Source organism: Acipenser ruthenus, chromosome 18 (assembly GCF_902713425.1).
Source record: "Acipenser ruthenus chromosome 18, fAciRut3.2 maternal haplotype, whole genome shotgun sequence".
Taxonomy (NCBI): Eukaryota; Metazoa; Chordata; class Actinopteri; order Acipenseriformes; family Acipenseridae; genus Acipenser; species Acipenser ruthenus.
The window spans coordinates 3893225-3917965 of record NC_081206.1 but is presented as its reverse complement, the minus strand read 5'-3'; the positions used below and the strand labels follow the sequence as shown (position 1 = coordinate 3917965).

Here is a 24741-nt window from a genome sequence, read left to right as displayed (position 1 = left end):
ACATCTTTGGTCGCGGAGTGACCTTTAATGCACCCTTAACCTCAAGCCATCTACACATGCATGTGGTGTTTAGGTGATGAGACGTTTCAAGATGACTTATTGCCCAGCTATTATGATTCCACCCCTGCACAAAATTTAGATTGAAAAATACCCCCATTTTTTGTCAGATCATTCTTTGCTGAAAACAACTGTACAAGTGAATTCACTGATACAGTTGTGAGCAAAGTCGGAAAAATAATACGAATACGACACATTCCTGTGGTATTTTGAGTGATTCCGGTTCCCAAACTATTTAGAAAAACATGTACGTTATTTATTTATTTCTTAGCAGACGCCCTTATCCAGGGTGACTTACAATTGTTACAAGATATCACATTATACATCATTTCACATTATACAGATATCACATTATTTTACATACAATTACCCATTTATACAGTTGTTTTTTTTTTTTGTTGTTTGTTTTGTTTTTTACTGGAGCAATCTAGGTAAAGTACCTTGCTCAAGGGTACAACAGCAGTGTCCCCCACTGGGGATTGAACCCACAACCCTCCGGTCAAGAGTTCAGAGCCCTAACCACTACTCCAATATATTATGTATATTATGTACGTGTGTCAATATGGGGGGGGTGGGGGGGGGATCTTATATACATATAAGCAAGTACCTACAGGTCTACATCAGCATAAAGACCATTAGAAAAATAAGTATCAAGTGTCAATTATAGTTATCAAAAGTTTTTTTGGTTTTTTTTTTTTTGGCAGCAGTTAAAAGTCTTTGATAATTGTAATGGTTGTGTGTTTTTAATAATCCGTTTTATTAAACACATAATAGTACACACATATCATTGATATGTGTATCGATTCGTCGGTTTCAAAGGAAGCAGTTCGCGCGTCTCTACTTATTACCCGCCCCTTTGTCCAGCTGCCTATATAAAACCGTTATGGAGGCGGGTGGCCGCTCACTTGCCAATCAACGAGAGACGGCGTAGTGGGTAGTAGTCGCTGACTCACAAAATAAAAGCATTAAAATAGAGAAGGAACAACGGGATTCAAAATTAAGGTTTTGTTGTTTATAAACCGGCCATGAGCTCCGGAACCCCATATATCGGCAGTAAAATCAGCCTGATATCCAAGGCCCAGATTCGGTATGAAGGTATTTTGTACACCATCGACACCGACAACTCGACGGTGGCGCTAGCCAAAGGTAAGCTTCTGAACGAAGTGTAGATAACTTGGTTACTCTGGTGTATGCTTTGTTTTGGCGTGGTTAGGTAATTTATCTATTGGAATAATTATATTCTGTATGAGAGTAGAATACTTATTTCGCTAATTGGCACTTAACGATTGTATGTAGAGAGTAGCTATTACATTACTTAACCTCGTTTCTTCTTTAAAAAAAAATACATTTAATATATTTAAAAAAGTATCGTAACATCTCGTTTGCTACTCATTTCTGGTTTAACTCCAAGTGCAATTATAATTGTTCCATTACTGCTTGAGCACTTGGCGGAATATAAATCACGTGTGGTTTAATTACAGCCATCAAAATAAAGTTGTAGATAATACTACATTTAAATCTTTTTGCTAGAAATGCTAGTATCTTAAGATTCAATTCCTACTGATGCACTTAACATACACTCTCAACTAACTTGTCCAATGTCAATTACTTTCATTTATTGTATTAGATGCCGAATACTCCTTGAGTTTAACATGCAAATATTATTGTTTGACAGTTAGATCTTTTGGAACGGAGGGACGGCCCACTGAAAGGCCGGTGCCTCCTAGAGACGAGATATATGAATACATAATATTTCGAGGAAGCGACATCAAAGATATAACTGTTTGCGAGCCTCCAAAACACCACCATGGCCTGCCTCAGGATCCTGCAATTGTTCAGGTAGGCGGGGTTTCGTCAATCACTGTAACCTAAATCAATTCATATGGTCCATACACGCTTGGCTGTATCGAGCAATGCTGGTGTTTAGTCTCGCCAAGGCACGGACATGTAGACTTGCTGTAGTCAAAATGCATGCATTTTGGTATTTGTTTAAAGAAACGTCATTCTTACAACTTGCACTTTTGTTTTTTGTATTGTGAAAGCCATTTAATTGGTTCAATTGTTAAATTAAGCCTTTACGTTTAATGTAGTGTATCTGCCAATGTTTTGGTTTACTGTATGTGGCACAAAGTATATTGTGGTGGTGTTTTGCATTGTATTTAATTGTCATTTTAGAAGCTTTACATCTCAAATCATTTGAAATGTTTCAGTCCTCCCTTAGCAGTGCATCAGCTTCCTACCACCAGCCCCAGGTTTCCTACAGTCCATACCGGGGCATGTCCTCCTACAGCCAGCTCGCTGCCAGTTCTCTGCTCAATCAGCAGTACGCTGCAGCATTGGGGTTGGGTAAGTGCAATGAAAGCTGGTCATTACTGCAATGCAAAACATGGAAGCTGAGCTTAGTTTTACGAATAGTTTTTATTCTGCGTTTCATGGTGAGTGATATTGAATTCAAACAATGAAACAGTCCGGAGCTAAATCTTTGTTCAACCTCTGCTTCAGGAAACTTTTGTTCAGTTAAATGTCATTTTTTTTTTTTAAATCTGAAAGAATATTCTAGTTCAGTTCCAAGTGTAATCCTATTTCTTGGGGGGTAATTTTCACTATGTGAAATTCACGTGACTTTAAAACCTCAGCCTTATTTCACAGCCATTGGGCACAGTCACTTGGGCATTTGTCACTACCTATATTGTATGTTTTTTCCATTTGTGTGAAGTCCTCTTTCAAAGCTGTCTAAAATGCTATTCGCTTTATAGTACAGGCAATTGTACTGTTTACATGTGTTTTTTTTTCTTCTCCTTTTTGCACCTTTGGGGGGGGAGCTCAGGTACATCACCTAGTGGGAGCAAAACAACTTCACCACAGCCACCTGGCACTGACCTGGGCAATGCACCTGATTCCACAGCTAGTTTGCAGGAGACTGGGAAAGTCACAACTCAGGGTAAACTCCGGGAAGCAAGTCACAGCAGATCAACATTGAAAGGCACTGTTGTGGGTCATTCAACTGCTTAAGGAAGCTGGAGGCTACTAAGACTTGTGGGTTTTTAGAAACTGTAAAGTGGTCACAGCAGTTGGTCTGGACAAGTTTGGTGCCAGTTAAGAAATTGACGCATCTTAAATGTTCCTGGGGGGGGTGTACTAAGGTTAGTTCAGAGGCCACACATGAATGTGATCAAGATGTGGAGAAAATTGGAAGCTTTCCCTTTTAAGCATTTCAGTATATTTGATTTAACCAAGAGGGTTCCTATGGAAACACTTAATATTTCTAAAATATCCATTGCTCTCTTAAATTCACCAACATGTATAATCAGTCAGTGTCTGCATCTTGTGTAAAAGGTATCTTTTTTTTTTTTTTTTTTTATATTCCAGATTACACAGTATTTATGTAATCCATCTCATCCCCTTTCCAGGGGCAGGTTTTCACAACCTGCCTGTTCGCAGGGGCCCTATGATCGAGCAGGCTGTTCAGACGGCCCCAGCTGAGAACCCTGTGCAGAAGAACCCCCCCCAGCTGCAGCAGCTTGGCAGAGAGCTGGCTGGACAGTCTCAACCTCAGCCTCAGCGTGCTGTACAGGAAGCTCCACAGAGGAGTAAGTTCCACTCTAGCAATGTGACGGTGTGTTTTTAACTCGTGTGACCTAGTTATGGTGTTTACCACCATGGATTGCTTTTATTGGAGGGGTTTCTTCACTTGCACCAAACGCATCCCTGACAGCAGCACTTGAGAGCACTTTTGAATCCATTTGTTGATTTGGAAGTTGTGATATAAAATTGAGAAATGGCCCTCCCTGTGCAACTGTAGTAAATGTGGGGTTTGTATAGGGCTTGTGATAGTAATAGATATTGTAGTGTATCTAACAAAATTGGATGTGTTTAACAAAACTACCTGTGCATTTTTGCAGAACTGAGTGCTGTGTTCAGGGACGTTGCTTGAGTACAGTATTGTACTTAACCTTTTTTTTTTTTTTTTTTTTTTTTTTTAAAAAGACCCAGTTGGATCAGATAGTGCTGTAGACAAAAACCAGGTGCAGAATAATGGTGAGAATAGAAGACCACAGAGAAGACGACAAGGTAAGACTTGACAATCTATTTTTAGTGTTATTGTTAATCTAAACACTGTAGTTGTATATAGCCCCAATGTACCCGGACACATGTACCACAGTGTTTTAATGCATAATGGCTCATTTTAATTGTAAGCTAAATGTTTGCTGTCCAAATGGCTGGTAAATGTACCCCCCTCTGTGTAGCAAACAGGAGGTCCAGGAACCGAGGGAAAGGACAGAACCTGGTAGGGAATGCGAGTGCCAAGGCCTCTGGTACCATCCAGTTTGAGGCGGACTTTGATTTCGAAAGTGCAAATGCCCAGTTCATTAAAGAAGACCTAGAGAGAGAATTGCAAAACAAGCTGAATATTAAAGGTCAGCGTGATTTGTTCACCATGGGGTTTTTGTTTGTTTTGTTTTTTTTTAAACACAAGCCTGTAATGAACAAAGTACTTTTTACTTCCAAAAAAACAAAACTGTTTTATAATATACTTGCATGTGACTTTCAGATGGAGAGGAAAAAGGCGACTCTGGAGTTGAGACTCAGAATAGTGAAGAAACCGCAGATGAGGACACTCATGGCCCAAACTGCTACTATGATAAAACAAAGTCTTTCTTTGATAATATTTCTTCAGAACTTCAGGCCAGGTAAGTGTTTCGTGCCAGTACTGGCAGGCAGTAGCTGCAATGCGGACTTGCAAGGACATGGCTGTACTGTGATTGTGTTGACTGTGGAAATCTTAATGTTGCAGAAGAATTACATGGGCACAAGAGAGGAAGCTGAATGTGGAGACATTTGGGGTCCCTGGTAGGTTTTTCCGTGGCTTCCGTGGTGGCAGGAGAGGCCGAGGGACAGTACCGAGGCTTCCCAACCCACAGAGAGTGGGCAGTGGAAGGGTGTAGCTGGAATGGGTAAGGATCACTCCGTCACTTGATTTATGTATTGGACCACCTGATGAATTATTGCTTTACCGGTTTTCCCCCCCCTTTCTTTTCCAGGCCATTGATGCTCATCATGGGTTTATACTGTGGAAGCAAGTGTAGCAGAGTAAAGATTCTACTTTGACACTTGGTGTGTTTGCCAGATAATCTTGTTTTAAATGTGCTACGATTTAAGAGTGAATTATCCAAAAGTATGCACTTATGTTTTCTTTTTTTTTGTTTTGGACAATTGAAGAGTTTGTAAATTTGTTTTGTTTTTTACGTGACTTTCTGGTATGTTTACTGGAAGCATATAGTACTACCTTGTGATTTGGTGGGAGGTCAATTTTTAGTTTTAATCAGTTTAAAAATACTGTAACTATTTCCCAATCACAAGATATTGCCAAAATGTTGGTTAACGCTACATATTCAGTGCCTTATTGAAAACTTGATGTTTGACTAATCCTATTTCTGAGGATTTTTTTTTCTTCCCCCACCCCCATAAACCAAGGAGTCTTTTTTTTTTTTTTTTTTTTTTAAAGTTCTTTGTCTTTGGAACAAATAAGGAGAAACATGTCTATAAAGGTAGAGAACAAAATGTGTTTCCTGTGCAATTCTTGTATATGGACATGTGACTCATCACCATGTTTCTTTAGGACACAGTTGTTTAACCCCTGTAGTTCAATCCTAGTACTCCAGATATATAAAAATTGAAACTTGCATTGACTATTATCCATCACCCTCACCCTTCCCAGATGCATGTGGTACAAAATCTATTCAGGATTAAGTACTTCTGAGTTGCATAATACTCAGTCTATGCAAATGCACTTTTTTATTTATATAATACCTTGTATTCTGCTTAGTTGTAAATATATGAACTGCCCTGCTTTCTATAAAAATTTAATCAAGGCACCAAAGCAATGGAAATTGTTGGATGACAGACAATCCAGTTATGTTTGTTACCTTAATGGGTGGATCACAATTCAAGCAGGTTTACAATTGTTGTGCTTGAAACAAAGTTGTTTTTTTTTTTTTTTTTGTTTGTTTTTTTGTACAAATTTATGGAGGCTCCAAGCAAGTGACCACTCCAACAGACATGAAGAAAAATGTTTGATTTTTGGAATTCTGTCCCATTGCAAATAAACCTATTGAAATGTAGTCTCTTTTTTTTTTTTTTTTTTTTTTTTAATTCTAGACTTTAGTGTTGGAGATAGAAGCCCCTGCAGTAACCTATAACTGGGAAGTTACTGTTCATTTTTAATGTAAAATATCAGACCATTGCCTTTACAGAATGTTCCTACTGTGGCTTTCATACCATTGCATTCACTTCTGATATGATCAACACCAAGTCATACTACTTGGGGAAGAAATCAAAATGATTTACTCTTTGTACTTGCTGTTATTACTAAATGTGCACATTATTGCTTTTATTTTAAACATTAATTTGATTCCACATGGGAAAGCTTTTTATGTAGCTATGGTAAAGTTGTTAAAACGGATTACTTATTTTAATTGCTTGTATTTACTTGAAATATTGCAAGTGTGAAGAATACATTAATACAGTTCTCAATGTGCAGAACTGCTGGTAGTTCAGTTTTATTTGACTTTAAAGCCACTCTTGCTTTTGCATATGTGTAATTCAGTTACATAGATGCATTATATAACTGAGGTTCCAGAGTCCCCTACACAGGTAGCATCCGTTAAGAGTGAGACAATTGACAAACCATTGCATTTTATTGCAGCATCTGTTAAACATGCATTTTGTTCCTCTGTGTACTTCGTGGATTGTTTTTTTTTTTTTTTTTTTTTTCCCTATAAATGAAGTAGAGTACAAACTACAGTAAGGGTACTCCTGAAGGCTTAGGTTTTCTTCTTTTGCTTTTCAGCATCTTCTTTTTCTTTCTCAATTTCCGAAACATACTTCTCTATTTCTTCAGGATCCAAAATCTAAAAAGATTGTGGGGAGGGGAGAAGATGATGAGAGAATAAAATTCCTTTGTATGAAACTTCATATTTTCCAGGAGCACTTTTTGTCCGTGATAAATGTGAACTTTCAGGTGCTCCTATTTAATGTCTTGAAGTAGGGTATAACTGGTCATCCAAAATACTAAAGGCAGTATTTTAAAACTGCCCTAGAGTTCATCCAGTATTCATATACAAACCTTTAATCGCTCATCCCTTCTCATCACAGCTAGTTCAATGTTCTTGCCACCAGACTGCACAACCTAAAAAAACAAAAACAAATTTGGTGCTATTTTTAAGAAGTAAAATGGTAAAATCTATATAGTTGGACCACACTAAATAAAACACACTTGGTGGATAATCTCTGCAAAAAGGAATTAGTTCCTATTAGTTTGTGTATTACTTTTATTATAGTTCATTAACATACACTTGCCTATTGCTTTTCTTTTCTGTTAATTTCATATGTTGACACACGTGCGTTATCACAAGTATTGCGTCTGGTGGTCAACGCCGTCTAAGAGAACACTTCGCTTGCTTGTTGAGGGGTGTTCTGTTAGCCGGAGAATGTATAATGATGCTTGTTTTGAATTGTAAATTAACAAATGTTGCTTCTACCTCAAGAAGTGCTTTGATGACGAGCTTGATTGTTTCTCCATCTGATTCCATTGCTTCATCTTTGTAAGTCTTTTCCAGGAACTCCCTAACAGTCTTTGCAGACCTTCCGATGGCATTTGCCTAACAGATAACATTCATGAGAACGTGGTATCATTCATCAGTGACACTAATCAGATTAGTGGATCAATAATGTCATGATTAACTCTTAATTGTAGATGTTTGTTAAATGAATGTGAACTTTATTGTTCTACAGTTCTCACTTTGCACCTCCTCAATTTTCTGTCTTCTGCAAAGTCAGAAATTTTACTAATTTCATAGCAGTTGTTACTAACATATAAAGCTGTCGCCTGCCCCTTACCGTGCTGGTACAGAAACAAATTGTTGATAAGATAATGTTTCCCTTCCCAACTCTATACTGTACATATTTCCAAATCTAGTTGTCATCTGTGTGTGTGTGTGTGTGTGTGTATAAGCCACTGTTCTTCTGGTGGGTTGCTAGTATCTTTGTATCTTGTACATTTTATAAGTCATTTACATTCTGTAGTCCAATGACTGGGCCTATACAACTGTGCTGATGCAGACCTACCTTCCATGCATGGTAAGTGCCAGAGGGGTCGGTCTGATAAAGCCGTGGGGTTCCATCAAGGTCAAAACCCGTTATGAGGGAGGATATCCCAAAAGGCCTGCGCCCATTACTCTGGGTATAACGCTGATGAGAGAGAACAAAAGCACATCATCGTTCAGTCACAAGCCTATTATTATCACTGCAATCCAACATTTCCTGCTTACACGAGTTTGGAAATGGATGGGTGCTCTTCCTGGTGGAAGGTGCTTACCTGTTTAAGGCTGGAGATGTACCGTGTGATGTACTCCACTGTGACAGGGTCCTCCACAGTAAGCCTGTGGCTTTGGCACTCAACTTGAGCTCTGTTTATAACAATCCTGGCATCAGCTGTGAGCCCTGTAAATGAATTAATAAGACACACCTGTAATTACTGTAACGAAAAAAAAAAATGCATCTGCTTTTCGAAATGGGGTGGGGAACAAAACACTAGCACAAAAAAAAGCATTTAAGGTGCTTAAAGCTAATGAGCCGGAGTCTGGGGATCATAACTAAGTCATTGATAACTGTTTAATAGTTTATTGCTGGCTGTGTAAGTGAGCATGGTATCTCCACCACAGCACACACTCCAGAATCAGTGTGGTGGTGTTAATAAGCAGATAATATAAAGAACAATAATGTGCTAGGAACCAATGCCTTTAGAGGACTGCTGTGTGTGCAGATTTCTAGCACATTAAATAAATAAACACAGTACTATACACTCTGCCTAAATTAGTATTCTTGGGTAAGTTAGACTTAAAAGAAGGAACATGATCTGTAAGTTATTATTTATTTCTTAGCAGACACCCTTATCCAAGGCAACTTACAAGATATCACATTATTTTTACATACAATTACCCATTTTATACAGTTGGATTTTTACTGGAGCAATCTAGGTAAAGTACCTTGCTCAAGGGTACAGCAGCAGCATTCCCCACCTGGGATTGAACCCACGACCCTTTGGTCAAGAGTCCAAAGCCCTATCCACTACTCCACACTGCTGCCCAATCTGTTATTGTTGTTGGCAGAGCAACAGCACTCGATTGCACCCAGGTCTGATTAGCAGAACTGGCTGTCAATCTGTTGATCATTCTGAACACAGAGAGGGAATTGCTGGCATTGCAAGTGCACAGCACCTCAATACTGATATGTGGCTTTCAATAGAGATGTTTCAGTCAACAGTGCTTTGAACCATATTTGAATGCAAAATGAATGCAACTCTTAAAATTAACAATAACTTGATCTGTATTGCATGGAGTGTCATATTTATAATTCGCAAGTATATCCTAATTGCACCAATGTTTGAGATCTGTTCCTCAATTACTAGCCAAATGGGCATGCAACAGCTGGTTTCACAGACCCTGATTAGTACTAACCTGGAACTACCTACTGATACCTTGGGTAAGATATTCCTAGATCAGTGCTATTGAGATCAGTGAAACCAGGCAAAAGCTTTACCTGCAAAAGCCATGAAGACGTTGTCATCCAGAGCACAGATTTTGCGTACTGTTCTCTCATCCTGCAGTTTGGCTACAGATTTCTTTTCCACTCCAAGGACTACTATGTTTTTGCCCCGCACTCCAACCTGCAATACAACCAGCCATCACTATTTACAGCTGACCAAGAAAACTGAAAGTACCGGTAACATCACATCTATGGCGCTTTTCTCTACTGCTTACCTACCCAGTCAATATAAATGTGGCTTGGAGTGCAAGATGCATTGTAGAGAGAGAGGGGGGGACTTTAATCTGTTATATAAATGTGGCTTGGAGTGCAAGATGCATTGTAGAGAGAGAAATGGAGGGAGGGGGGCTTTAATCTGTTATATAAATGTGGCTTGGAGTGCAAGATGCATTGTATGGCTGCATTGTAGAGGGGGGACTTTAATCTATTAAATTAGGGGTATGTCAGTTATTACAATTGTAATTACTATAAGAATCGGTGACTTAAGTAACTTTGAAAGAAAACATTCAAGATTTAAGATCTCGTTATTACTGTATTGCAATATAAACGTTCTGCGAGGTAACTAGTTTAAAAGCTTCTTTAGAAAGAAAAATGTTGCATAAATACTAACTACTTTTGACTTCAATGGGGCTCCGTTTAATGCCAGATTGGATGGCGATTACCAGCAATACTTTCAAAAGTAACAAAAAATACAATTTAAAAAATACACGTGTGGGAAAACAGGCAGGTTTTAGAAGTAACTATTATTTCGCTGGTTATCTTCGTTCAGCACCAGATATTATTATTATTATTATTATTATTATTATTATTATTATTATTATTATTACCTGTCAAGAACAACCAATTTTGAGTTGTATCGCGTGCCCAAGTGAGCATATGGTGGTACCTTTCACACAATAAACAATTTATCAATCTCACAACTTGCGCTGTCTGTACTCCAGTAACTTAGTCCTATATGCAATGATTTATTAATGTAAACAGTTAAACCGATTCCACTGTTCACAAATGAAGGAGTCAGGAGATAAAACGTAAAAGTTTTGATCCTATTCTTACCGCAGTGGACCCTTTCTTCACAGCTTCTTGTGCATATTCTACCTGGAACAAGTGACCGTCCGGGGAAAAGACGGTAATGGCCCGGTCATAACTCATAACTCAATTCAGCTAAAAAGTAAGAATTATAATAATAATAATTGTGTTTTTTAAAGGACTGGCAAACGCGGAATGTAAGTGTAACCAAAACTGAAACTAGCGGTTACCTCAAAACAGCAAAATCATGCGGCAGCGCCTCTTCCGGGAGTTTACGCTCACATTAGGACGTGCGGGCATCATTTATTGCGTCTATTTTGCAACACAACCCTGCTGCCTACGCCAAGGAATTTGCGCAAAAGATGCCGTGAATCAGAGCACAGGCTTGCTAGGAAATGTGAGAATGGAATGTACCAAATTAATTAGAGGTACGTCAGTGTTACTTGATGGAATTGTAATATTTGAATCTCTAAATATTAACGGATATTCTTGGTTATTTTTTATATACCGAGTTAAGCATATCATTCATGTAATTTACAGTTGTTTAAACTCTGCATTATTAAATACATATCTATTTTGGAATAGTCCAAGTTTCATTGAGCGTCCCCTCTCTTTTTCACAGAATGGGAACCTTTGGACAGTAATATAGGAGGTAGATAATAAAATATTTGAATTAAAAAACAAACCTTTTTTTAAATAATATGTCTGTTGCATTTGCTTCAGCTCGCCCGAGGAGCAAAGGGGAGGTGACCCAGCAGACGATACAAAAGGTAATAAGCTCGTTGTTTGTGTCACTGCTATTGCTATTGCTATTTATACTTCGCTAGGTGCTTGATAGTGAAATGCTTCAATGGTGGGAAAGTGCATTTCAGGGATTGAGAAGATGGGCAACTATACGCTGAACAAAGCCGGGGTGCAGCGTCCTTCTGAACCAACTTGCAATAGTGAATCAAGACAATTGGCTGTTTCATTATTTCTGTTTTTACAGCAATAAATAATAAAAAAATATATTGTAATATCAAATGCAAGTGGAAATAACTAAAACGTGCATAAACGCAATCAAATGTAAGTGTAGGAAAACCTGAATAGGCTTCAGATAACCACCGTCTAATCATAACACAGCCTGTGTATGTAATGTAACTGCAGTGTGTGCACGTTGCAATGCATGCCATTAATGATACAGGCATATTAATATTGTACCACTGTTTGTTTATTTAGAAATGTAACTTCTTTTGAGGTAGTGAGTTGCAAATACATGTTAAAATGATGAGTGAACGTGCCTTTATGAAAATAGGTGCGCTAGTTAAAGTCTGTTGATGAGCAGTGAGCAGGTGCACGGTGCTGCGCAGTTAAGCCTTCATTCAGAGCTGCATGATTGGTAATGGAAGGCGTGTGTAGATACCGTTACTGACTAGCATTACACAGACCTTTGTTTCGAATGTGACTGTCGGGATCCTCTAAACATGTTGCACAGACAGCAGCTGGTTCGTGGTCTTCAGTGCAGAAGAGACATGCGTGATTTTCAATGCATAAACTCGGTGCTCTTTTTTTGATGAATGAATGATGACGAAGGAAGAAGGTGGCAAGCAGTGATGAAAAAGCGATCGGACCCCCCTTGCATGCATCGCTGTGCAATTCAAAACAACCTCCTACTGCCAATTTATGGAGACTAGGAGAAGCAGCTGAGCCAGATAATGTATTTGTAGAATACTACTGGAATTTGCAATGCTTTGCTTGACTTGTCTCTCTGCAGATGGCTCCGAAAAAGGCAAGTTATTTATATATATATATATATATATATATATATATATATATATATATATATATATATATATATATATATATATATTTCAGTTAACTAGGCTTAAAGTATTACCTTAATAAAGGTGACTTGTGTGCTTATTGTTGTTTTATATATATAATAATGTCTATTCTGGTGTCAATTTGAGACAGTGAGCTATTATTAGTGCACGCGATTTACGCAATGAAGCGCAGTGTATTGGGTCACATTAACGTGATTTAGATAAACAACAGAGTGGAAATGTGTGTCTGGGAACGCTTATGAGGCAATAGTTAATGTATTATTCTAGAGGATAATTATTAGGGGAAGCTTTGCTGAAGTGCGTACAGAAAAAAAAGCGTTGTGCATTTCAGTAGCAGCCGAAGAAAATAACGTACGTATTGAAAGGTTTATAAGCCTGAGGAAATGACTCTTTTAATTGTGTTTTCTTTCCCCGCTTTAAGATGCTGGATGAAAACCACCATCTGATACAGTGCATTATGGATTACCAAAGCAAGGGCAAAACAGCGGAATGCACTCAGTAAGTACCGGACATGCACTGGAGGTAATACTAATGTTTAACCGTTTAATGTCTGAGGTAATACTCGGACTGCTAACATGCTGCAATCTAGTGAAATTCATTTTACAACTGTGTGTACTGTTGCGATCAGCTGTGTTACACAGGCTGCAAGTCATTGATGGAAAATAATATATAGTAACGCCACTATTTCTATAGAACAGGTAGGCGCAACATGTTTTGAAAGCACACAGCTATTGCTTTAAGAGTGTTCGAAAAATAAAACAGCACAGGCCACCGTTTGTGTGTTGCAGGAGATACACTGAAAATGAGCATTTTTCATGAAAAATATTGATGCAACTCCTAACTGAGCAAATTATTGGTGCATTTTGTTTCAGATATCAGCAAATACTGCACAGAAACCTGGTTTACCTTGCTACAATAGCAGACTCCAATCAGAACATGCAGTCTCTGTTACCTGCAGTAAGTAATTGTCCTGTTTACCTGTACTAACTGGAATTAAGAGGAGCGCAACGTTAGCATCTCTTTTCTGTTGTAAATCCGGTACTGTTAGAAATAACAACATGATTAAATTGAACAAGTACAGGTATGTATGGATTCCTCAGCCTTCCCAATACGATTCCTATCGATAGACCTATCCATTATCAAGCAATAGTAATCTGGTCATACTAGACGTCAGAAGGTTGCATTCGCTTGAGAACGTTCTGGTTTCCAGGCACTGACGCCCTTAGGACTGCTGGGGGAGATATAATGGAATACTTGTGAGATATCCTGCAAAGCTTTAGTCTTTTAGTCTCAGTTCTGGAGTACAACAACCACCTACTTTATTATACAGTATAAACAGTGTTTGTACAATAAAGCCAGGGAATTAATAAGGGATAAATAACTTGGGACAGCCAGCTATTTCAGACATGTTGCAACACTAGGAGCAGTTCTCTCACAGTGATTGTAAAGACAAACATGTTTGCCGTTCCCGCAGTGTCTGATTCTCCTCTTTAACACATTTAGCCTCCCACCCAGAATATGAACATGGGTTCTGCAGGCATCAGTCAGAGTGCATCGAACCAGTCTCTCCATTCCCAGAACAACCTGAATGACAGCATGGTGACTGGCCTCCCTCCCACCTCTCTCATGCAAAACCAGATGAGCAATGGTATGCTTTCTGAGAAATATTACATCAAGGGTGAGACAGTGTGATGCTAATAGGCTTGTAGACTTGCCAAGATTACCCATCTTAACTACAACGTAGTCCACTCAGTGTATTCACAGTAAATATATCTGCTGTATTTGTGTAGCATACAGTACGTTTTGAATCTAGTAACCATATGGCATGCAAACAAACAGCGGTTTGCATTGATTATTATGTGATTAATGCCCAACCTAGATGCAGTGTTTCATTTGCAGTGAATATGTGCTGTGTTGCCAGTAGTGGGACTCATGATTATCTGTGAAACAGTAAAGTAATTGAGCTGTATAAGTTGTCTTCCCCCCTTGAGGAGAAAAGCTTTCTATTTCTGTCATTGGTGGGAAATGTTAGGATGTATCTGATACAGGCTCCTGTTTGTCTGTCTTGTCTCAGGTCCGAACCATGTGTCCATGCAGCAGTCTGGACAGACGTCCCTCCCCACCACTTCCATGAGCATGCCGGTCAGCAGCCACGGCTCGGCCACGGGCTACAGCCACTCAGTGGCCTCGTCACAGAGCATGCAGATGCAAAGCCAGGGCCAGTCCATGGGAAACTATGGCTCCCGGACAAACCTCAACATGCAGTCCAATCAAGGTGAGGCCAAACACTTTATATCTTTTGGTTTTGGACTTGGTCTTGGCAGCAAAGTTTCAATCATACATACCGCAGTTCTGTAGTTCAATTCTATAATACACATTTCACAGAGTCAAGTACTTCTTTTAACCCCTCTGGTTGACACTGCTACTCCAGATATCACTAATGCAGGCCTGCACAGCTCTGCCTCATAACCATTACCTAAAGGTACAGTAATTAATAAAGGCGCGGCTCTTTAGAGCATCTAACTGAACTGGTGTCCAGCTTAACTTAATGCCTTGTTTAATTGGGCATTTATTGAGGTACCATACTTGAACTGGACAAAAGAATTCTCACGGAATACTTATTTGTTCAGCCAGAATTTTTCTAAGTGGTTGTTGTCAGTGGGCAAGGTAGTAGGAAGTCACTCGCACCAGGAGGTAAAAAGTTCAAAATATCATTTCTGTAATAATGTTTTTAGTCACAATGATGCACCAACAAGCCGCAACATCCCATTACACTTCAGCACAAGCCGGAAGCCAACACTACCAGGGGCAGCAGTCCATCGGAATACTGGGACAGGGTAACCAAGGCAACAGCATGATGGCCCAGAGGCCCATGGGATCCTACCGACCCTCACAGCAAGGTAAGGGATGGCTATCTTCACTTTGAGCTTTCAGTTCAGTTTTTCTTTCATTGCTGAATACAAACAAAGACACAATCCTGCTTCTGCAATCTACGTTTTATAAAAATATTCCTTATAAAGTTAGTCACCATGACATTTACCCATGACCCACTGTGGCTGCCATATGCGGTCATGTGACTTTTTCAGTTTCTGCTGTATAGAGGTTGTATTTTATGATTGTCTCAGTTAAGTTTCATTACTGGAGTGTCATTACACTGTTTTAATCTGGGGCCATATTGATGGCCCTTTGAGGTAGTTTCTTTACATTTTGGTATACAGCGATATGTCATGATTATCTCAGTCAAGTACCAGTTTCCCTGCCACATTGTTTTAATATCTGTATCTAGTTACTGCCCTGTAGTTAAAGTTAATATGCACTATTCATAACAGCATTGAAAACCATTTAACTGCAGTTATATTGAAATGTCAATAACTACTCATTTAAGTTCCAGTAGTTGTTTTTCCCCAGAGAATATCTGCAACATTTACTTTCACGTCTTTCATTCTAACTGAGCTGAATGTTCAATATCCGAGAGAGTCTTTGGATGCTTTTAATAGTGCAGAACAAGTAGGCCGCTGAGCGATCTATCTGTAGCTTTAAGAAAAGCAATAAGATTTATCGCAGCTGTCACTTCTCATCCCACTCTCTGTAAATCATGGACCTTCCTTTGTCAGTTTGTACCTAAAAATAGATTCCTGTGTTTCCCTGTGTGTCCTGGGTGGATACCGAAACAGCATAGTGCCATGCTTGGCAATAATGGGTGTGTCTTGGATGTAAATTTTACATTGTGAGTCCATTGCACGTAGCATTAATTGTCCATTACTGGTTTTAAAGGGTCTGATGTTGACATATTTAGAATTCAAAACTGTACGATTTCATTGCACTGACTGGCTTGTGAAGCACATTACTGAACCTGCAGTATTCAATACTGTAACCAAGCCTTGGGTGGCACAGACCACTGTAGAATCAACATGCCACGCTTACGCACCTATGCTTGTCAGTGTGTGTTTGTGCATGAAAATCATCATACATTTTCATGTAATGAGAAATCATTTTGTTTTAGCGGAAACACACTATATTCAAGTAAATGAAATAATTGTTAATTAGGTGCTGTAACTGCCTTCATTTTTTAAACATCTTCATTTCCTTTTGTCACTGAACATCCTCCCTACTGTTAAGATGGCATGATTACTGATGCTCTTCAATATAATGTAAATGAGCACCAGTGTGTTTCTGAGATGGGATTTGTTGTGCTTTCTTGCTAACGATGGGAAAAACTGAGCCAGAGGAAGGCAGAATGCCAGCCAGTCTGAGTGCAAATTGAATCGTTACGTTTTCTGCACGATCAGTACTGATAACGCTAATGAAAGCATCAGAAGACGCGTTGGTCTGCTTTACTTAGTGGTTGTTTTGATCAGTCTATGCCCTGCCAGGATAAACACTGCAGGGTTTTAGATCATTGTACAGTACCAGGGAATGCACCTGGATTGCATCAACCACTTATCTTGAGGAGTAGTCCCGGGACGCAATCCAGCGGGATTGCCAGTAATGCCGGTACATTTTTGGGAGCCCCAATATTTCAGAGGAAGCTTTTTGTCGTGTTTATCCCTCGAGTTAAAAGTAAGATCCCTGCACATTTCATTTCATGCTTCTTTACTTTTGCATTTGTTCAAACAACACAAAATAATAATTATTATTTTATTATTGTTCTGTTCTTTAGGTAATCGGCCCTGTTAATCAAGCTTTAGCACAAGCAATGTTTTTTTTTCAGTCTGTTTTTATGATTAAACTGCAGTTCAATATTCATCAAACTGTTCCTTTCAGTTGCTGGCTTCTTTAAAGTACATGACTTCTTTAAATTAAAGCTTTGTGAATGGGCTCCTATAATACAATCGTTCAGTTTGTATTGTATAATATTGAGCTTTTGAAGGTTATTCATGTCCCTTTGTTTCACTATTAAACTGTTTATATTAAAATAGCAGAGTTCAAATCTACTGAACACTGATAGTATACTCCTAAGCCACTTTGACAAATTAGTGTTCCACTCACTGTCTGAAGTATCTGAATCAGGATGATGATGATAAAACAGTAACACGGGACAAAGCGCTCAGTAAGTTCTCAAATAAGTAGCTTTCACGATAACCTGCAAGTATGCATCTCCACACTTTATTTTGTATGCATTAACAACCATGCAACCCTCAGTGCTCTTTAAAGTTATGAATCAGAAAGGGCAACAATAGAAAACTCAATTCAAAGATGATTTTGTAAGGTGCAGGTTCATTTCTACCTAGCATTGTTTTTCATCTTTGTGACACCTGATGGCCAGATTATGTAATTATGGGACCTTTATAGCAAAAAAAAAAAAAATAATTTAAAGGGGGTGACAAATCTGAATTGTCTGCACATACCCTTAACAAGGGTTGACAGATTATAGACCACGAGCTCTTAAACTTGAAGTCTTTTTGACAAATATCTACATAGTTGTGATTGTTAGTAGTTAACAAAATTGAACGATAGTATTTTGAAAGAAAACCATCTTTTTATTTGATCACTAATAAGAGAACCGAAGTGGTCTTTACCAGCAATGGTCTGTACCACTGATGAAGAGAGTATCGACTTGACTTTTCTTCTATTTGTTTTATGGTTAGGGATGAATCCAATTATTACTAAATGGCTTTTTTGAAGGACCGTTCTTGGGCTATTTCTCAGAATCTTAATACACATTAAACCCTCTCACATATTCAGCTGTTCATGAAATTTGTTAGTGAGTTTGTGACAGGCGCCCCCACAAGCATCCAGAATCCAACGTTGGTCAAATCAGCTGATTACCCAATGTTGGTGTACCGCTGTCTGTTCCCTGTTTCAGGATCCGCTGCGCAGTACTTAGGGCAGGAGGAGTTCTACGGAGGGCAGTATGGACACAGTCAGAGCTCCAGCGAGCCCATTAACCAGCAATATTACCCCGATGGTAATGACATGATTTCTCATTATTCTCCATCACACATTATTTGTGGTCTTTTTTTATGTCTATGTTTATTTTTATTAATTTTTTTATTATTAATTTCTACACCTGGGACCCTCCTCCATTCCATTTGGTCTCAGTGTGCCACCTGGCGTATATATGTATGTATATAAAAAATTCAGATTTGGTTTCCCTTTTGAAGTCTTGCTGCAGTTGCACCATTTGGTCACGTTGTGTTATATAGATATCCCACTAGAGGTGAATACGGTAAAATGAAGACAGAGGAATAAATATCAGACATAATCATTCTTTTTTTTGCACATTGCTAAGAAATATGTAACTCTCCATAAGAAAGCGCTCTATCAAGCCTGATCTGTTTACATTGCTGGCATTGCTACACTACCCTCGATTAGATATTAAACAAGTGTGTTTGTGGAAGTTTTCCAGTGATCAGTCTTTGTTTAGCTTCCTGTGCATGTTGATCATGTGACTTCCAAAAAATGTCCCACTGACTCACAGACACACCATCCGTCATATTGCACAAGCTGCATCTGAATTGTCACCGTCTCCCCTCTTAGAAATGGTAGGTGTTTAGAGAGCCCTCTGTGTGGATTGCTTTCTGTGTCATAGACTGTGGTAGACAACTTGATGTCAAAAGATATACAACAGGGGGGAAGGATCAATACCGCAGCGCTGTCCTTTCCAGTTTTCCTTGCCGTTGTGTAAAATCCTCAACCAACCAGAATGCGCTGGCGAATGTTCATCCAATGACTACACATCAGTCAATCCAGACTTTCTAATACAATTCAGTGCAATAGGATTGGATGAACCAGAAATCATATTGAAACAAAGCTGCGCTACTTATTCCAATTGTAATGCAGTGAAACACGGACAGCGGAAAACATGCTGTCAAAAATATTGCCAGTGGGTTTAATAGCAATTTGAATACTCCAAATAGCTGCTACTGTTACTGTCACCATTGTCAAACTTTTTTTTTTCTTTGTAAATCATTATTTTTTGCTATTGGACATAGATATGTCAAAACTCACTGTCGACATGGTTACATTGGCAATGCTAATGAGTTGATGAAACGTTTCTAGACTGTTTAAGACGTTCTATGAATGCAGTGCTTAATTTGATCAGGGTTTGAAGTCTAGTCCAATCCCAGGTTTACTTGCCTCTTCATCGGTGCCCTGCTGTGTCCTGCAGGCACAGTTTAACCTTGCTCCCAGAGTGGAATACCAGGGTATCATTCCTTCCCATTCTGTGGTTGTCTTGCAGGCCATGCAGAATATGCCTACCAGCAGTCTTCATACCCTGAGCAGAGCTATGAGCGGACCTTCGAGGAGTCGTCCCAGCACTATTACGAAGGAGGTGCGTTTCCACTGACGACGATTTGAATAAATAAATAAAGTGAATGAACAGCAGTGAACCAGGACAGTGAGTGCAGTGTAATAAACAGCTAATAAAGAGCATTGGCAGGCTTGTTTAAGACAACCCAACCGACCCTTATATGTAAAATAAGAAATGCAATTGAATAATAAACATCAGCTTCAATACAATGTTCTTATTGGAACCAATGCCTGACTGACATAGAATTCTTGAATTTTACATGCAGTTCTCAACTGGTTCAACTAGGAGAGAGATACTGCCAGGGGTTCAAGGCTACTGTTCCTTACAAAATAATGACGGACCACTTTGCAGATCCAGTCATTGAATTCATTCATGTTGATAATCATTGTTTGAAACAGACATCACCTTCACAACAGTGCCCTATTGTGATAACAACATGCTGCATCTCCTACAAGCTAATACATCTTTTTACAAGCACTGTTTCCATGTATCTCTGTAGGAAACTCTCAATACAGCCAACAGCAAGCCTCTTACCAGCAGGGCTCCACCCAGCAGCAGCCGTTCACACAGCAGCAGTACCCCAGCCAGCAGAGCTACTCTGGACAGCAGCAGGGCTACGGTAAGGATAAGCCTGGTCACCAGCTATAAGTGAGGTTCAGCTGGTTCAAAATAAAAAGAGATCCACTCTAAAGCCTCCCTTCTCCTCAGGCCCAGCTCAAGGAGCCTCCTCACAGTACTCGAGCTACCAGCAGGGACAGGGTCAGCAGTACAGCTCCTACCGAGCTTCCCAAACCGCACCCACCGCACAGCAACAGAGACCTTACGCATACGAGCAGGTGGGACCTGAGAGTAATACTGCAACACCGTACGTTTGTAGGCAAAAGCTGTATGCCTTGTGGAAGTAGTGTGGTTGTAAAACTACTGTTTGGTTTGTGGTATCACTTATAGTGATAGTAAAACTACAATGTGTGATATGCAGTACACAGTAGTGTTCAAACTTACCGCCAAAAGAGCAAACCATTTCAAACAGGTCTCCAGGGTACTGGGGAAGACATGAAGATCAAACACAGCTCTCCTGCCTTGCACATACATTAAGCCATTGAAGAAAATGCGTTTCAGAGGTACAGACTTTACAGACTTCTGAACTCCTTCCCGCCCCAATGTGTTTGTAACTTTGATGTTTCAACATAGCCATAAAACTAGTTTTACTGAGCTCCTGCAGTTTAGTGTCTAACCTTCCTTAGTGTGAGAGTGGGTCTGACTAACATAACCTTCATTCTGTCTGTAATGGGGCCATCCCTGTCCTTTTTCTTCGTTTAGAATCCTGTAAATAATACCAGTAAAAACAAGCAAGATAAACCAGTGCCTGAACCATTATACCATTGTGTTGTTTTCACAAACTCTTGTCTCTTTCTCTAGGGCCAGTATGGGAACTACCAGCAGTAGGAAGTAAAGCACTCCCCACTTCCCTGTCCAGCCTCTGATGAACAGACCAACAGTTTCCTTTTTCTCCTTTCTTTGCTTTTGCTTTTTCTTTGAGTATTCTGTGTCGATCTGTCAGTTTGTATGGTAGCCTGAAGCAGATTCATGAGCATTTCTTCCTCATTTCATGTTGGATATTTTCCGGCCGGTCTCCGTTCAAAACATGTAAAGGTGAAAACAAGTTTGAAGTCACTAATCTTGCAGCTGTAAGCTGACAGTGCTAATTTGGAAAGGTGTCCCAGAATTCAGCTTTATAATTTTGATTATCTAGAAGGGATGACAGTGGTAATAGGCTTTCGAAGAGTTAGGTGTCAGTTTGATTAATCTATACCCTAAGTTACCACTGGATTTGTTAGAACTTTTAACAGCGCTACTGAATTAACCTGAATTGCATCAACCACCTATTTGTAGGGCTATCCCAGGTGACTGATAGTTAATGCAATCTGGGGTTATGCCCCAGTACTATAAAATGCTCCAATAAAGTCCAGCTGTGGTTTATCCTGGTGGGGTAAAGGTTGATAAAACTGAACCATTAATCAGTTTCTTCAGCATCCATCCCGGCAGTGACCCCTGCAGTGAGAGGTGGTTCTGGGGCTCCATGTTCACTTGTAGCTCAGAGGTTTCGTAGCTCAGCAGCACTTAACACTGTTAGTCAGTGATATTATCCTCCTAATGTAGAGCTATGGGACAGTGACTTCAAAATCCTGTGCTCTAATTGGCAACGTTCTCCCAAACCAGGATCCTGTACTTGATACAACCTAACGTGTGTCAAACCCCCTGGTGTGTACTCAAGAATCTGCTGTGGACTGAGCACTGACTGAAAAGGCAGATATACTTCCCACTGAGCTCCTTGTTTGATGTGCATTTATTCTGCTATGAAAGACTTGAGTCCTTTTTTAACCATTAGTTCAATAATATATTTACTTTATTTATTTGAGAATGTATATTTTGGGATACTATAGTTCCAAATATTATTATTATTATTATTGTTATTATTATTATTTAATTTTTAGGTAACTTTTAAGTTTTATTTGCACTTGTACGCCATACTAAAATAAGGAAACAAAATGTTGTGCCACACCATAGTTATCCAATATTTTTCAACCCCTGTGCAGTTATATTTTATAATACTCAGTGGGGTTTTCTCTAGTGATAGAAACAGCGCTGGATCTTAATAGTGCCTCACTGAAACTTCATCTGCTTTAATGCAGGCCTCTCCCCACTGTATTTTATTGCATTTATTGGCGCTAAAGCCTCTCAGTCCACTGGTGGACAGAGGGGATCAATAAAAAGCTTGTTGTGAATAACTGTCAATCTTGTAGGTATGAGTATGGGGCTGGGTGTCCAATATCTTTATCCAAGGAGCTGTTTTTCTTCTACACATTGCTGTATTCAGTCTCCCACTATCGCTTATACTGTTACCAGGGGGGTATCCAAGTTATTTTCTGAGCTGTGCTGCAGTCTATATTGGTTTAGAAGTACACAGGTACTGGTGTGACTGACTGATATAATATTTTTGTGTGAGAGGACTCAGGGTTGCAGACTGCACAGTGTGTCTCAGAAGAAAATAAAAAAAGCACAAAGAAACTAGCTTGACAAGCACCAGATTCCTTATGGAAATCTCCTTTTCAAAGGGTGATTTGCTGGTGGCTACTGTGATGTGTTAATAGTGTCCAATGCTTGTGTCACACTGTTGAATGTACATGGTGGTTATTCTGTTAACTTCTGTGTGAGAAACACTGGGCTCCCCTACATTTTTGTATTCCCAGTTGACAGAATTTTCATAAGCTTGTTGGAGCATTAAAAAAAATTGCTATGAAGCTCTTAGGGAAAAGTGTTAGTTTTACATAAAGCACTTGATTTTGTTTTGCTAGTATTAAGCGTCATAATTGATAAATGAATACAGTTTGGAACAACAATAAACAAACAAAAAATGCCTTTAGTTATATGCCTAAATTTGTACATTGTTTCTTTCGTTCGTTTACCGAAAATACTGCTTACCCTGTTGACTGGGATGTACACCAGCAGCATTCTTCGGTAATTTTCTCAATGGCGTCCCATTGAAGTTAAAATCTTTAGTGTGTCAGTTAAGGTGCAATATATTTTTTTTTACTGTGATTGTGTCTTTGTTTCTTTATTTATTAATTCCACACCTGTAACGATGTTGTAATTCAGCTTTGGTTAAAGAGAAACATTCTGATGTGGATGTGTGTTTGTGAAAATCCATGTATGTATGCTACATGTTTAAGAAAAAAAAAAACAGGCAGAGGCCTCTTAGGGTGCAACTTCTAAATGAGATAACTTAAACAGGGGCTGCTTAATATCTGTTGCTGTACTTGGCAGTCCTGTGGGCAGCTGTCCCATGGGAGTGTTGGTTGCCCATAGTGTATAGGCCCTTTTACCTGCCCTGAGTGGGTTTGAAAGAAGACCTTTGACTGAGTTTGACTTCACTGCTTTCTCTGATCTCCAGCACTACTGCCATGCTCTTTAATCTTTGCTGAACTGCCTGTGCCTGATAACCCGTTTACCCATCATTAGAAATCAAAGGCCAAGTGTTCTATAGACACATTCGCCTTATTGTTACACCTCATGGCAAGATACTGTTTGAACTGTGTGTTTTTTTCAGAAATCGCAAGGTAGCTAAACTACAGCATGGAAACTGCTGATTGTTTTACTAGAACAAAATGCACAATGCTGCTGACATTGTATTTACCACAAGAGATAACAGCACAGTCCACCTGCATTTTCAGGTTCCTTAAAGAGTTAGTCAGCTTGCTGTGTTTGGCTGTCAGACAGCTATATCATTGTACACCCAGTGCTGTGACAATAGTGGGATTCTTTTAATCATGACTTGTTGCAAAAGCTGATTTTTAGTTCCTATAGTAATGCTGTTTATGTTGAAAAGCTCTTTATAATGTAAAAATTGTAATAATTGTAAACCATTGGTAAGAGAGAGAACACTTATCATTTGACCATTGACCAGATATGATTGTGTTTTATCTACATGTAAATTGTACTGCATTGCCTGTTAGTAAAATGTTTTTTTTGTTTGTTTTTTTTTTGGTACTGTTTAATATTAAAATAATAAAATCACCTTTCACCTTCTGTTTGCTTTTGTTGTCAAGAGATACGTTGCATAGAGCCTGAAACACTGACTATGGATGTCTGTTTTTGAATCCAAGTTGAATTTTGGTGTTTTTGATGTAGTCTTCAATGTAGGCTACTGAACAAAACAAACTCTCCGATCTGATTTTGAGAAAGGCTGGGGTCTGAACTGCAGGGGTATTGGTTTGGGTAAGTGTTATTGAGATACCTGGAGAAGCTCACATATTGCTGTCAGGCTGTAACCAGGTGTATTGGCTTCTAACTTCTCATAAACAATACATTTACAAATACTTTTAAATAAGAAGTGTTCGCCAATGCTGTTGTGATGGACCTTAAAGTCACAAGTAATAAAAAAAACACCTTTGAATAATGATAATAATTTGAGTG

General features: G+C 39.1%; 3 protein-coding genes across 10 annotated transcripts; 2 read left to right on the top strand and 1 right to left on the bottom strand.

Moving 5' to 3' along the window:
• The first annotated feature begins 936 nt into the window (after window positions 1-936).
• Window positions 937-6833, top strand: LOC131698583 (protein LSM14 homolog B-like). Of its 2 annotated transcripts, XM_058990896.1 has the most exons (10): window positions 937-1203; window positions 1733-1896; window positions 2268-2403; window positions 2885-2998; window positions 3468-3647; window positions 4045-4128; window positions 4305-4475; window positions 4610-4748; window positions 4853-5012; window positions 5100-6833. In XM_058990896.1, the coding sequence occupies exons 1-9, from the start codon at window positions 1083-1085 to the stop codon at window positions 5001-5003; spliced, it is 1260 nt and encodes a 419-aa protein (XP_058846879.1). In that variant the 5' UTR covers window positions 937-1082; the 3' UTR covers window positions 5004-5012; window positions 5100-6833. The 2 variants fall into 2 exon arrangements, with proteins under 2 accessions (XP_058846879.1, XP_058846880.1); XM_058990897.1 differs by lacking the exon at window positions 2885-2998 and having other exon boundaries at window positions 938-1203.
• Window positions 6807-10952, bottom strand: LOC117404478 (proteasome subunit alpha type-7-like). The gene is made up of 7 exons (XM_034007371.3): window positions 10717-10952; window positions 9658-9784; window positions 8435-8559; window positions 8185-8307; window positions 7599-7718; window positions 7184-7246; window positions 6807-6968 (listed from the first exon to the last, which is right to left on the bottom strand). The coding sequence occupies exons 1-7, from the start codon at window positions 10810-10812 to the stop codon at window positions 6882-6884; spliced, it is 741 nt and encodes a 246-aa protein (XP_033863262.1). The 5' UTR covers window positions 10813-10952; the 3' UTR covers window positions 6807-6881.
• Window positions 10937-24344, top strand: LOC117424393 (calcium-responsive transactivator-like). 7 transcript variants are annotated; one of them, XM_034040698.3, is made up of 12 exons: window positions 10937-11117; window positions 11413-11459; window positions 12934-13010; window positions 13385-13469; window positions 14016-14160; window positions 14587-14787; window positions 15293-15412; window positions 18319-18420; window positions 19696-19788; window positions 20267-20386; window positions 20476-20603; window positions 21187-24344. In XM_034040698.3, exons 1-12 carry the CDS (start codon window positions 10937-10939, stop codon window positions 21211-21213), a joined length of 1326 nt encoding a protein of 441 aa, XP_033896589.2. In that variant the 3' UTR covers window positions 21214-24344. The 7 variants fall into 7 exon arrangements, with proteins under 7 accessions (XP_033896589.2, XP_033896582.2, XP_033896607.2 ...); XM_034040691.3 differs by having other exon boundaries at window positions 15248-15412; XM_058990895.1 differs by having other exon boundaries at window positions 11030-11117; window positions 12934-13034; window positions 15248-15412.
• Window positions 24345-24741: the final 397 nt, after the last annotated feature.